This window comes from Anolis sagrei, chromosome 2 (assembly GCF_037176765.1).
Source record: "Anolis sagrei isolate rAnoSag1 chromosome 2, rAnoSag1.mat, whole genome shotgun sequence".
In the NCBI taxonomy this organism is placed as follows: Eukaryota; Metazoa; Chordata; class Lepidosauria; order Squamata; family Dactyloidae; genus Anolis; species Anolis sagrei.
In genome coordinates this window covers 1,800,735-1,816,103 of record NC_090022.1, presented here as the reverse complement: position 1 = coordinate 1,816,103, position 15,369 = coordinate 1,800,735, and the positions used below count along the sequence as shown (strand labels likewise).

At 47.5% G+C, this 15,369-nt stretch overlaps 1 protein-coding gene across 1 annotated transcript in view; it reads right to left on the bottom strand.

Annotated features, from left to right (window-relative positions):
- Window positions 1–15,369, bottom strand: part of COL11A2 (collagen type XI alpha 2 chain) — a 141,299-nt gene that overhangs the window by 82,504 nt on the left and 43,426 nt on the right. Inside the window, exons 6-9 of the mRNA XM_067465616.1 lie at window positions 14,200–14,622; window positions 12,594–12,725; window positions 10,718–10,888; window positions 1,253–1,312 (exon numbers count right to left, since the gene is read on the bottom strand). Of these exons, the coding sequence (XP_067321717.1) occupies window positions 1,253–1,312; window positions 10,718–10,888; window positions 12,594–12,725; window positions 14,200–14,622 (786 nt within the window). The remainder of the gene's footprint in view (window positions 1–1,252; window positions 1,313–10,717; window positions 10,889–12,593; window positions 12,726–14,199; window positions 14,623–15,369) is intronic.

The window sequence follows — 15,369 nt, the reverse complement described above, 5'->3', positions numbered from 1 at the left end:
CTCTAGGTATGAATGTATGCAGTGCTGAGATGCAGCCACAAGGAGGCAGTATAGAAATAGAAAGGATCAGCTGCTAGCCTCTAGGTATGAATGTATGCAGTGCTGAGATGCAAGCACAAGGAGGCAGTATAGAAATAGAAAGGATCAGCTGCTAGCCTCTAGGTATGAATGTATGCAGTGCTGAGATGCAGCCACAAGGAGGCAGTATAGAAATAGAAAGGATCAGCTGCTAGCCTCTAGGTATGAATGTATGCAGTGCTGAGATGCAAGCACAAGGAGGCAGTATAGAAATAGAAAGGATCAGCTGCTAGCCTCTAGGTATGAATGTATGCAGTGCTGAGATGCAGCCACAAGGAGGCAGTATAGAAATAGAAAGGATCAGCTGCTAGCCTCTAGGTATGAATGTATGCAGTGCTCAGTTGCAGCCTCCATAGGACAGTAAATAGATAGGATCAGCTGTTGAGCTCTAGGTCTATATGTATGGAGCACTCAGATGCAGCCTCCAGAAGGCATTATAGAGATAGAAAGGCTACTCAGATGGAGACAGACAATGGGAAGAGGGCAGGGGGACACTCTATGAATCCCTCTCAGTGGGTCGTTCTATGGGAGACCTTATTCAGAGAATGTGTACCTGGGTAACAATACACTGGGATAGTAGAAGACTATGAGCCTGTGATTCTGTGACCTAGAGAGCACAATGAGTAGGACATAATGGAGCCAGGGAGTCTCCTTCTCTGGAGCCTTTTGTCTGTCGGGCGGGCTTGGGTCGTGTATCCCTGTGTGGCAGAAGTGGGGTGGGTTGGATGGCCTCTGGGTGCCTCTCCCAGGTCTAGGTTCCTACGATGCTACGGGCCACAATGGTGCCTTATTGGCCGGACCCCCTCCTGCGGGAGGGAAGGTGGCCGCGCTCTTGCGTCTCTTCCTTCTCCGTGAAAGGAGTCATTGTTTGCGGCCCCGAAAGCCAGGAGCCTGGGTGTCCGGGGCTGTTCTGAGATAACCACAAACGGCACAGTTGCGCGCTCTCTCTCTCTCTCTCTCTGAGAAACAGGAGGACTGCTCCGACCCAGAGATTTGCGGAATCCCTTGGATGAGCCACATGGGTGCAGAATGAACGCACGATAGAACAGTGGTCCCAAAAGGGACCCACCTGGCGAGGGGTTCAGGGTTTTCCTGGCCAGGTTGCATTCCGAGGAGGGTTTCGGGTTCTCCTTCCGCGGCCGAGAGAGTGTGGCATCGGTTCAAAGGCACTTACCGGTTCGAAGACGGCCGGCTCCCCTTTCTCTCCTTTCATGCCTCTGGGTCCATGGAGGACCTGTAGGTCACAGACATGTAGCCGCAAAGGAAGGGGGGCAGAGTCAGTATAACGCAGCCGAGAGGAAACAACACCCCCCGAGACACACATGCAAACCTTTCCCACTTCACATGCTCTACATCTCCCTTTCACCCATTCCTTGGCCTCCGTTTTGCAGGCCAAGGGACTGGGAAGGAAGGAGATCCTAAATTTTGGGAAGTTTTGAAACCCGGGCTGCATCCACACTGCAGAATGAATACCCTTTGACGCCACTTTAACCGCCATGGCTCAGTGCTATGGAGTCCTGGGATTTATAGTTCGGTGAGGCATAGAAGTCCCAAGACTTTGTAAAAGCACAACTCCCATATTTCCATAGACCAGTGTTTCTCAACCTTCCTAAAGTCATGACGCCTTAATCCAGTCCCTCCTGTGGTGGTGACCCCCAACCATAACATTGTTTTTGTTGCTACTTCATAACTGGAATTTTCCTACTGTTATAAATCATAATGTAAGTATCAGATATGCAAGATGCATTTCATTCACTGGACCAAACTGGGCACAAATACCCAATGCACCCACATGTAAATGCTAGTGGGGTTGGGGGAGGATAGATTTTGTGAACTCCACCAGCGATGGATTTGAACCTAATTTGCCACACAGAACTCCCATGACCAACGGAAAACACTGGAAGGGTTGGGTGGGTATTGACCTTGAGTTTGGGAGTTGTAGTTCACCTATATCCAGAGAGCACTGTGGACTCACGCAATGGTGGATCTGGACCAAACTTGGCACAAATACTCAATATGTGCAAATGTGAACACTGGTGGAGCCTGGGGAAAATAGACCTTGACTTTTGGGAGTTGTAGTTGCTGGGATTTATAGTTCATTACAATCAAAGAACATTCTGAACTCCACCAACGATGGAATTGGCTCAAACTTCCCACATGGAATCCCCATGACCATCAGAAAATATTGTGTTTTCTGATGGTCTTTGGCGACCCCTCTGACACCCCTTCGCGACCCCCTCAGGGGTCCCGACCCCCAGGTTGAGAAACACTGCCATAGACTTAAGCCAGTGGTTCTCAACCTGAGGGTCGCAACCCCCAGGGGGGTCGCCTGGCCATTTTGGAGGGGTCGTGAGGCTGGTTCAGTTGGGCCCGCCCCAAAGACGTGGGCTCCTCCGCGTGAGGTCTGGCCTCTTGTAAAGCCTGCCTCGCCTGCCTCGCTTTCTCAACATCCAGTTGTTTGGGTTCACAATGCTCTCCAGATGTGGGTGAACATCTCCCTTAAATCACTGTCAGTTCCTCCCAAACCCCTCCAGTATTTCTTGTTTGACATGGACGCGGAACAATGGCTTCAAACTACAAGAGAGGAGATTCCACCTGAACATGAGGAAGAACTTCCTGACTGTGAGAGCCGTTCAGCAGTGGAACTCTCTGCCCCGGAGTGTGGTGGAGGCTCCTTCTTTGGAAGCTTTTAAGCAGAGGCTGGATGGCCATCTGTCAGGGGTGATTTGAATGCAATATCCCTGCTTCTTGGCAGAATGGGGTTGGACTGGATGGCCCAGGAGGTCTCTTCCAACTCTTTGATTCTAGGATTCTATGATTCTATGGGAATTCTATGTGGAGGTCTCAGTGGTCTGTGGAAGTCAGTGCCCATCAAGGTACTGCAAATCCCATCATCTGTTTTCTATACTCCCCCAAACATATTTTTTTCTGATTAATCATGATGCTTTAATTATGTTGAATTTATTGTCGAAGGCTTTCATGGCTGGAATCACTAGGTTCTTGTGGGTTTTTTCGGGCTATAGAGCCATGTTCTAGAGCAGGGGTCAGGAACCTTCGGCTCTCCAGGTGTGGTGGACTTCAACTCCCACAATTCCTTGAGGCTCGGCATTCACCCCAAAGGCTTACCTTGGCCTCAAGGAATTGTGGGAGTTGAAGTCCACCACACCTGGAGAGCCGAAGGTTCCCCATGCCTGTTCTAGAGGCATTTCTCCTGACGTTTCGCCTGCATCTATGGCAAGCATCCTCAGAGGTAGTGAGGTCTGTTGGAAGTAGGAAAAATGGGTTTATATATCTGTGGAATGGCTGGGGTGGGGCAAGGGGCTCTTCCCTGCTGCACTTAGGTGTGAATGTTTAGCTGATCACCTTCATTAGCATTTGAAGGCCTGCCTGAGCCTGGGAAAATCTGTTGCTGGGAGGTGTTAATCTGTGCCTGGTTTTTTCCTTTCTGTTGTTTAGCTGTTATAATTTTAGAGTTTTTTAATACTGGTAGCCAGATTTTGTTCATTTTCATGGTTTCTTCCTTTCTGTTGACATTGTCCACGTGCTTCATGTGGATTTCAATGGCTTCTCTGTGTAGTCTGACATGGTGGTTGTTGGTGTGGTCCAGCATTTCTGTGTTCTCAAATAATATAATGTGTGATGAACCAGCCTGGACACAGCATATTATATTATATGATGAACCAGCCTGGACACAGCATATTATTTGAGAACACAGAAGTGCTGGACCACACCAACAACCACCATGTCAGACGACACAGAGAAGCCATTGAAATCCACAAGAAGCATGTGGACAATTTCAACAGAAAGGAAGAGACCATGAAAATGAACAAAATCTGGCTACCAGTATTAAAAAACTCTAAAATTATAACAGAGAGGAAAAAACCAGGCACAGATTAACACCTCCCAGCAAGAGATTTTCCCAGGCTCAGGCAGGCCTTCAAATGCTAATGAAGGTGATCAGCTAAACATTCACACCTAACTGCAGCAGGGAAGAGCTCCTTGCCCCACCCCAGCCATTCCACAGATATATAAACCCATTTTTCCTACTTCCAACAGACCTCACAACCTCTGAGGATGCTTGCCATAGATGCAGGCGAAACGTCAGGAGAAATGCCTCTAGACCATGGCTCTATAGCCCGAAAAAATCCACAAGAACCTTATGTTGAATTTGTAACAATGAAAACACATCCTTCATATCAGATATTTACATTATGATTTGTAACAGTAGCAAAATTACTGTTATTAAAGGAGCAATGAAAATAATTTTGTGGTTGGGGGTCACCACAACACGAGGAACCATATTTAGGGGTTCCCACTGTTAGATAGGTTGAGAACCACTGACTTAAGCCATGGTGACCTTGGAGGTGTCTACGGACAACGCCAGCTCTTCGGCTCAGAAATGGAGATGAGGACCAGAATCCAAGAGGCAGACACAACTAGACTTAATGTCAGGGGAAAACCTTTCCCTTTACCTAAGCCATGGTGGTGAAAGTGGGGCTAAACTGCATTAATTGTATAATGTAGATGTTCTGAGATGTTTGTCCTAAAACAGGCAACTGGAGGCCAACATATAAGGAGAATGGATGGGGTGCAAGCGGACAATCGCTCCAAATAAAGCCAAGGCACCCAAAACAAGCTGACAGAGAGGGTTCATCTATGCTGATGATCGTGCCATCACCGCTCAAGCAGGGAGCTTTGAAATGGTTGAACACAAAATAATGAGAAAGTAAACAAATCCTTGTGAATGGCTCCAAATTCACATGAAAATTAATCCATGAAAAGATGGCAGTGATAAATAATAATACAGGTTGAGTTTTCCTTATCTGAAATGCTTGGGATACGGGATTTCTGGGATATCTTGGAGATGGGACCCACATCTAAACAGGGAATCAATTGACGTTTCACCTTATACAGATACACATATATAATGGGTTGTTGTAGGTTTTTTCGGGCTATATGGCCATGTTCTAGAGGCATTTTCTCCTGACATTTCGCCTGCATCTATGGCAGGTATCCTCAGAGGTAGTGAGGTCTGTTGGAACTAGGAAAATGGGTTTATGTATCTGTGGAATGACCAGGGTGGGACAAAGGACTCTTGTCTGCTGGAGCTAGGTGTGAATGTTTCAACTGACCACCTTGATTAGCATTGGATGGCCTGGCAGTACCTGGAGCAATCTTTTGTTGAGAGGTGATTAGATGTCCTTGTTTGTTTCCTCTCTGTTGTTTTGCTGTTGCAATTTTAGAGTTTTTAAATACTGGTAGCCAGATTTTTTTCATTTTCATGGTTTCTTCCTTTCTGTTGAAATTGTGCACATGCTTCTTGTGGATTTCAATGGCTTCTCTGTGTCGCCTGACATGGTGGTTGTGAGAGTGGTCCAGCATTTCTGTGTTCTCAAATAATCTGCTGTGTCCAGGTTGGTTCCTCAGGTGCTCTGCTATGGCTGACCTCTCTGGCTGAAGGAGTCTGCAGTGTCTCCCATGTTCCTTGATTTGTGTCTGGTCAATGCTGTGTTTGGTGGTCCCTATGTAGACTTGTCCACAGCTGCATGGTACACGGTAGACTCCTGCAGAGGTGAGAGGATCCCTCTTGTCCTTTGCTGAATGGAGCATTTGTTGGATTTTCTTGGTGGGTCTGAAGATAGTTTGTATGCTGTGTTTCCTCATCAGCTTCCCTAAATTTTTCTAAAATTACAACAGCACACAACAGAGAGGAAACAATCTGGGACACCTAATCACCTCTCAACAAAGGATTGTTCCAGGCACTGCCAGACAATCAACTGCTAATCAAGGTGGTCAGTTGAAACATTAACACCTAGCTCCAGCAGACAAGAGTCTTTTGTCCCACCCTGGCCATTCCACAGATATATAAACCCATTTTCCTAGTTCCAATAGACCTCACTACCTCTGAGGATGCTTGCTACAGATGCAGGTGAAACGTCAGGAGAGAATGCCTCTAGAACACCTCCCTGCCTCTGAGGATGCTTGCCATAGATGCAGGCGAAATGTCAGGAGAGAATGCCTCTAGAACACCTCCCTACCTCTGAGGATGCTTGCCACAGATGCAGGTGAAACGTCAGGAGAGAATGCCTCTAGAACACCTCCCTACCTCTGAGGATGCTTGCCATAGATGCAGGCGAAACGTCAGGAGAGAATGCCTCTAGAACATGGCCATATAGCCCGAAAAAACCTACAACAACCCAGTGATTCCAGCCATGAAAGCCTTCGACAAGATATAAATAATACAAATAGTAATGTATATAAATATAAATATATTAGAATATTATACTATAATAAATAATATATCAAAATATAAATTAATGGATTGCAATTTGAATATAAAATCAATTATTGATTAAAATAATATAAATATACATACTCTATCCCAATTTGAATCATGTAAATGCTAATATTAAATATAGTAAAGTACTAAATATGAAACAATATTATATTATAAATAAATAAAAATATGAACATAGATTCCATCCCTTTTGTACTTCTTATATATGTTTTCAATAATTTAAGAGTTGCACCGAAATGGGCAATTTCTGATTTTGGATTTCTAGATAAAGAGGACTCAACCTGTAATAAAATATATATAATGGCCAAATAAAAGGCAATGCTTGACTGTTTTAGGACGATATTGAATTAAGAGGGGATTGCTCAGAGATAAATTCATTGGGGATTGGGTTGTTGTAGGTTTTTTTGGGCTATATGGCCATGTTCTAGAGGCATTCTCTCCTGATGTTTCGCCTGCATCTATGGCAAGCATCCTCAGAGGTTGAGAGGTCTGTTGGAACTAGGAAAAAGCGGTTGATATATCTGTGGAATGACTAAGGTGGGACAAAGGACTCTTGTCTGCTGGAGCTAGGTGGGAATGTTTCAACTGACCGCCTTGATTAGCATTTGATTGCCTGGCAGTGCCTGGAACAATCTTTGGTTGAGAGGTGATTGCAAGTCCTTTGTCCTACTCTAGTCATTCCACAGATACATAAACCCTTTTTCCTAGTTCCAACAGACCTCACTACCTCTGAGGATGCTTGCCATAGATGCAGGCGAAACGTCAGGAGAGAATGCCCCTAGAATATGGCCATATAGCCCGAAAAAAGCTACAACAACCCAGTGATTCTGGCCATGAAAGCCTTCAACAATTCATTGGGGATTGTTGGGCTGTGTAACTGGAGGGATTTTGGGTTAGATTAAATAAAAGAGGTCATTTTTGGGCCGGCAAATGGAAAGAGCGACCGCTGCGGATGTGCAAAAAAGCGGAGCTGGTTGTACCTTTGGAGAAAACAGGCCAGGACTGGGAGCGAAGAGGAAACAAAAAGATATTTGTGTCAAAAGCAGGCGAGGAATGAGGCTTCTCGGCCAAAAAAAAAAAGGGGGGAGAGAAAACACTCCTGAACAAACACGACTCACGGCTGAGCAAAGCTCCAGGAAGGTTTTGCAAAGGAAGCATCTGCACTGGAGAATTAATGCAGTTTGGTGCCACTTTAACTGCCATGGAATCCTGGGGTCTACAGTTTGGTGAGGCTCCAGCTCCCTTTAGCTTTGCAAAAACTACAACTCCTATACCAGGGAGGAAATGCATTACTACAGAAGGATGCAGCCCGGGACTCAAGGAAAACTAAGGGGAGATTCGGAAGGATAATGAAGGCGATTTGCAACCGCTCGTTTGTTTGTTTGTTTGTTTGAAAGCATTCTGTTCAAAACTCTCAAATGAGAGGAATTTCTGTTTATTAATGAGGCCTTTCTGAATCCAAGACAGGGATTTTGTGGGGAGGAATATCATTGCAATTAATCCCCTTTTGCTCCGTTCGATTGTCCGGGCATGAAACCCCATACAATTGACCACATTGCCTTTCCCATGAGCCCAATGGACCATTGAGTCAAAGGCTAGTACCATGTTGGAGAATGCAGGTGAGTGTGTGCCATTTTGTTGTATAATGATATCATAACTTCACATGATGACATCGTAGAACATAATAGCTACACATGATGATGTCATAAAACAAGGGGATGCTGTGATTGTCATCACGATGACATCACAGCATCACACAATGACATCACAGGACGAGGAAGAATAGGAGGGGAATGGGTCAATCTAGTGGTGTTGCCCTTTAATTATGATGACATCATGGCATCACCTGATGACATCATTGAACAAGGAGGAGTGGGGTTGGTTGATGTGCTCCTCTAGTTATGATGACATCATAGAGAGGGCTGGGCTAGTGTGATATGATGATGCGTCCTCTAGTATGATGACATTATAACATCATAACATCATAGGACAAAGAGGAGCGCAGGTTGGTCTTAACTACAATGACATCATGGCATCATCTGATGACATCATTGAACAAGGAGGGGTAGGGTCGGTTGATGTGCTCCTCTAGTTATGATGACATCATAGAGTAGGGCTGATCTGGTGTGATATGATGATGTGTCCTCTAGTATGATGATATCATGACATCATAACATCATAGGACAAAGAGGAGTGCAGGTTGGTCTGATGTTGTTGACCTCACAGCATGACGACATCATACCATCACATGATGGCAGTCATGAAACAAGGAATGGGGGTTCGCTTGGTGCGAGACAGTCCTACCATATGATGATATCATGATATCACATGATGACATCATAGACAATGAAGAGTGGTGTTGTTGATCTCGTAGCATGACGACATCATAACATCACATGATGGCAGTCATAAAACAAGGAATGGGGGTTTGCCTGGTGGGAGACGGTCCTACTATATGATGATATCATGATATCACATGATGACATCATAGACAACGAAGAGTGTTGTTGACCTCGTAGCATGACGACATCATAACATCACATGATGGCAGTCATGAAACAAGGAATGGGGGTTCGCCTGGTGCGAGACGGTCCTACCATATGATGATATCATGATATCACATGATGACATCATAGACAATGAAGAGTGGAGTTGTTGATCTCGTAGCATGACGACATCATAACATCACATGATGGCAGTCATAAAACAAGGAATGGGGGTTCACCTGGTGAGAGACGGTCCTACCATATGATGATATCATGATATCACATGATGACATCATAGACAATGAAGAGTGGAGTTGTTGATCTCGTAGCATGACGACATCATAACATCACATGATGGCAGTCATGAAACAAGGAATGGGGGTTCACCTGGTGAGAGACGGTCCTATCATATGATGATATCATGATATCACATGATGACATCATAGACAATGAAGAGTGGAGTTGTTGACCTCGTAGCATGACGACATCATACCATCACATGATGGCAGTCATGAAACAAGGAATGGGGGTTCGCCTGGTGTGAGACGGTCCTACCATATGATGATATCATGATATCACATGATGACATCATAGGCAATGAAGAGTGGAGTTGTTGACCTCGTAGCATGACGACATCATAACATCACATGATGGCAGTCATGAAACAAGGAATGGGGGTTCGCCTGGTGAGAGACGGTCCTACGGTTTTGATGACATCATGATATCACATGATGACATCATAGACAATGAAGAGTGGAGTTGTTGATCTCGTAGCATGACGACATCATACCATCACATGATGGCAGTCATGAAACAAGGAATGGGGGTTCGCCTGGTGTGAGACGGTCCTACTGTATGATGATATCATGATATCACATGATGACATCATAGACAATGAACAGTGGAGTTGTTGATCTCGTAGCATGACGACATCATAACATCTCATGATGGCAGTCATGAAACAAGGAATGGGGGTTCGCCTGGTGTGAGATGGTCCTACTGTATGATGATATCATGATATCACATGATGACATCATAGGCAATGAAGAGTGGAGTTGTTGACCTCGTAGCATGATGACATCATAACATCACATGATGGCAGTCATGAAACAAGAAATGGGGGTTCGCCTGGTGAGAGACGGTCCTACGGTTTTGATGATATCATGATATCACATGATGACATCATAGGACAATGAAGAGTAGAGATTGGCCTGGCCCTGGAGGTATGATGACATCATAACATCCCATGATGACATCACAGAACCAGGAGGAAGCCCAGAGGACTATTTCCTGTTGCCAAGCTCATGACAACCCACTTCTAAGCAAACCACCAACTTGAAGACACAAAAAACTAAGACATTGCAGGAAGTGACATCACCAAAGAGGAAGCAGTTGGGGGGAGAAAAGACACACATGCCTGAGCAACTCAACACAAGATTAGAAAGAGGGGAAGATGCTACAAAACAATGATAGAGTTGTTGCAGGAAATGATGTCATAGGACAGAGAGATGGAGAAAGATGACAACCACCAAGTGAAGGAAGAGGTGGCAACCTCAGCGTAGTCAGTGACCCCCGCAGCCCACAGGAAATGGTCAGGTGACAAACAAGAAGTAACGGCAGATAGCCTTGACCCACAGCCAGCATCCAGAGACACAAACCCAGAGGAGAGCAAGAGGACACCACGATGTGAACAACAACAGCAACACAAGGTTAACACAACACAGAAGCCAGTCCAAGATGGCACCCAATAACCAGCCAAGAGGAAGTGACATCGCTGAGTCGTGCAGGCAAGCATGCCCGACAGGAAGTGACACAACAGGAGAGAAAGCCACAGGGAGGACCGGGGTCCACTTACACCTCCGTCAGTGTGTGGGGTCTGGGCCGAGAGCACGGGTCCCAGCTCTGATACCGCCTGCCCCTCGGACTCCTCGCCGTAGGCTTTGTAGGCATCTTCGTACTCCGGCCCCACACTGGGAAGCTCTTCCTCCTCCTCCTCCACCGTGGGGGGCAGGCGAGGGGCTCCCTCCTGGCCCCAAGCAGGGCGGGAAGCCACAAGGTGTTAGGGGGGCATCCGCACCCAGGGACCCCCATCTGACCCAGAACCCCTGAGGACAGTGGATCCTCTCTGAGGTTGAAATCACTGCCCTTCGGACATCACATCCAATGAGGAATACCCAGGAACTCCCCTGCAATCTTCCCAGGGACCTGAATCTACTCCTCAGCTAAAGATTAGCTCTTGGAAAGGAAAGTCAATGACCCTAGGCTCTGGCATTTAGTCCAAACTGTAAAGGACTATCCTGGGCTCTAAGGCTTTATTCATGTATTGGTGGAGCTATATGCCAGGAAAACTCATTCCCAAAACTTGGGAAACGAGGTGTTAAAATCACTCAGTGCATAGAGAGGTTGGACCAGAGACTGAGACAGATGTAATGTCCGAGATGTCGGACCAGAGACTGAGACAGACGTAATGTCCAGAATGTCAACATAGAGATAAGCACACAGGGGAAAGAGATACAAGGCCAGACCGTGTGCTTAAATTTTCTCCTCTTCTTCCACTGTGACTGTCTGAGTGTGAGTAAGCATAAATAATTTGGAAAATAGTCAACAGTGAACCTCCAATGTGTTTGATTTAAGAAGCACAGAGGCAGGGGAAGAGCAGAGAGGAGCAGATCCAACTGGTCAGGATTGCGAGGCTGCCAATTCCAGGGACAGGGAGAACCCAAGCTCACTTTTTTGGGGGAGCCCTGATAGACTTTGCTTTAGAATTCAGCACTGTGGACAGCTCCCTTAACCTTCTGTCTCAAGCCAGGAGTGGATTCAGGGCAATGGACCCCACCTAGAACCTGGAGATGCCCATCGTCTTTCCCAGTTGGTGGACAGCTCTCTTAACCTTCTGACTCGAGCCAGGAGTGGATTCAGGGCAGTGGACCCCACCTAGAACCTGGAGATGCCTATCATCCTTCCCAGTTGGTGGACAGCTCTCTTAACCTTCTGACTCGAGCCAGGAGTGGATTCAGGGCAATGGACCCCACCAAAACCTGGAGATGCCCATCGTCTTTCCCAGTTGGTGGACAGCTCTCTTAACCTTCTGACTCAAGCCAGGAGTGGATTCAGGGCAGTGGACCCCACCTAGAACCTGGAGATGCCTATCATCCTTCCCAGTTTGTGGACAGCTCTCTTAACCTTCTGACTCGAGCCAGGAGTGGATTCAGGGCAATGGACCCCACCTAGAACCTGGAGATGCCCATCGTCTTTCCCAGTTGGTGGACAGCTCTCTTAACCTTCTGACTCGAGCCAGGAGTGGATTCAGGGCAGTGGACCCCACCTAGAACCTGGAGATGCCTATCATCCTTCCCAGTTTGTGGACAGCTCTCTTAACCTTCTGACTCGAGCCAGGAGTGGATTCAGGGCAGTGGACCCCACCTAGAACCTGGAGATGCCTATCATCTTTCCCAGTTGGTGGACAGCTCTCTTAACCTTCTGACTCGAGCCAGGAGTGGATTCAGGGCAGTGGACCCCACCTAGAACCTGGAGATGCCTATCATCCTTCCCAGTTGGTGGACAGCTCTCTTAACCTTCTGACTCAAGCCAGGAGTGGATTCAGGGCAATGGACCCCACCTAGAACCTGGAGATGGCTGTGCTTTTTGGACTAGAACTCCCAGCTAGCTGGAGAGGGGGATCGAGGGAACTATAGTCCAATCTCAAAGTGAGGGGTGGTGGTGGTGGTTACCTCTCCATGTGGCAAGGAGGGCTCAGGGGTCAAGGCCTCTTCCCAATAAGTGTTGTCTGCATCCGGAGGGAGAGTGTAGTCCAGGTATTCGTGGGGGGCCCAGGGCTCCTCTGTGGGGAGCGGACCCACATCCTTGGAGGAGCAGAAAGGTCGAGGGACAAGACAGGGGGCCCAATGGCAATCATGTGAGAAAAGAATCAGGATTGGGTTCAAGAAAAGGATGAAAGGTGAGAGCAAAGAAAGAAGAGGGGAGAAAGGAGGAAAGAGAAGAAAAGAAAAGCCAAGAAAAAAGGGAGAAGAGACACAGGAAATGGGGGGAGAAGAGAGAAAGGTTAAATAGGGGAAGAAAAAAGGGAAAGAAAGAAGAGAGGAGAGGGAAAGGAGGAGAGAGAAAAGGAAGAAAATGGAGAGAAAGGGAGAATAGAAAAGGAAATGAGTAAAAGGAGAGTGGAAGAATAGAGAAGGAGGGAGGGGAAGAGAAGGAATTTGAGGGAGGGGTAAGACAAAAGGAAATGAGGAAAGAGGAAAGAAGAGAGAAGAATAGATGAGAGGGGAAGGGAAGGAGTGAGGATAGTAGAAGAGGGGATATTGCAGGAAAAGGAAAAGAGAATGAGTTGTGAAGAAGGAAAGAAGAGGAGTGGGAAAGGGCAGAGAGCACAAGGGAGGAAAAAAGAAGAGACAAAAAGTGGTGAAAAAAGAGAGAAGGAAAGAAAATAGGAGAGGAAAGGAGAGAAAAGAGAAGAAGGGAAGACAGAAGAGAAAAGGGAAGGAAGAGAATAGAAGTGAGGGGAGTAAAAACGTGAGAGAAGAGAAGAAAGAAGGAGAGGAAAGATCCAAAAAGGAGAGGAGAGAAAAGTGGGAGAGAAAACAGAAATGAAGGAGAAAGAAGGGAAGGGGAGTAGAAGAGGAGAAGAGAAAAGGAGATTAGAACAATGGAAGAGAGGAGACCATAAAATGGAGAAATGGGTGTAATGGAAGGAGGGATGAGAATAAAGGGCGGCCAATGAGCCAAGATGGTTGATGTGTAGAGAAAGAAGGGTTTGATAGCGGAAGAAGGGATCATGAAAGGATTGCAACCGGATTCAACAGAAGGATGGATGAGAATTCGGAGAGAAGAGAAGCCAATGGAAACGGGGGAGAGAGAGAAGACGACACCGTTAGCAAGTCCACACTTCTCCCTTCGTGCCGTGAAGAGAAGGGTTCTCCCTCCCAGATCATTTTCCCCCTTTTGGGGGGACAAAGTGATCTCGGGGTCATGGGGTCTCAGCCTCCCCACAGACGCCTTCCCAAAGGAAGGCAGGCTCCATTGACACAGAAGGAGGTTCAAGAGAAACTGGAGCCAAAACCCAGAAGGGAACAGATGCCATTCGGAGTCAACCCGCAGAGGGCACCGAATCCGATCTGGATCCTGCGATGGATGTTCTTCAGATCCAGTCTGGATCCCCCAAACTCAGACGGAACGCCTTCAGGGGGTTTTCAGGCTGTTTCTCTTGACTGGGCCCCTTCCCCATGGCCCATGCGTGTGGGGAGCGGGAAACATGCACCGGAGGACATGGAAACACAGAGACATACGGACGACGGGGACACGTATGTGACGAAGACACACAGACACGAACAGATGAGATGGATGAGGGGTCTTGGAAGGGGTCAGAGAGGTGCCGTGCCCTCTTTTGGGGGGGGGGATCCCAGGCCGCGACCCGACAGAGGCCTGCATCCTTCCCTCTGGCTCTACCTGCTGGTAGCTGTTGCCCCGTGGCCGGGATCCACCAACGCTGGCCTGCGCGTGTCGGCCCCCCGATCGGGGCGGGGGGCTTTTCGTGGCTTTGGAGGGCGTTGCCTTGGCGCTCTTGCCTCCGCCATTGAAGGACTTCCCGTTCCCAGGAGCTTTGGAGCTGTTCCCCCCATTTTTGGCCCCGTTTTTGGCCCCGTTCTTGGCAGCGCTGGGCGCCGTAGCCATCAGCTGGCGCTTCTGGGGCGGCTTGGATTTGGGTTGGGGTTTGGCAGCGGGGGGCTTGCCCTTGGACGGTTTCTAAGTGGCGATGATGAGGATGAGGATGGAGGAGGCAGCGATGAGAATGACGGAGGAGCGGTGGTGGCACGCGGACAACACAACACAAGGAGCAAAGACAAACACAGGCATGATTCCGACAACAGCAGCAGCAACAACAATGGCGGACGGGGCCTGGAGGGTGTTGGCCCCACATCAAGGATCAAAGTTTTGCTTTCTCCCTTTCCTTCCCCTTCTGATGAATATACATGAATAAAATTCTATGAAAGGTGTATGATTGGGGACTAGAGATCCTAAGAAATTACAAAAAGAGGTGATCTGCTGAACTATAATTGAAAGTTGAGAACTGCTGACATTGATGACCAGACAAATGGTGGAAAACAACATGTTTACATTACCAGAGACAATGACTCTTAAGTTAAGGAAGCAAACAATGTTCCTTACAATAAGAAGGAAAACCCATGTTCAATTAAGAAGAAAAGCCAACTCATACCCGGTGCTTGGCTGCCGTGATGGTCTGGATGAGGGCAAACAAATTGGAACTCAATCCAGACAAGACAGAGGTCCTCCTGGTCAGTCGTAAGGCCGAACAGGGCTGGCAGGAGTGCGAGGGACACGAGGGAGGCCTCGGGAAAGGCAAGGTCTTGCCCCAAGGGGCCCTCACCTGCCTCGCACCGCTGCCGGGGTCAACCGAGGTGCCTTCGCGACCCCCAGAACATGCCCCAGTGACCCCCCTGGGGGTTGCGACCCCCAGGTTGAGAACCGCTG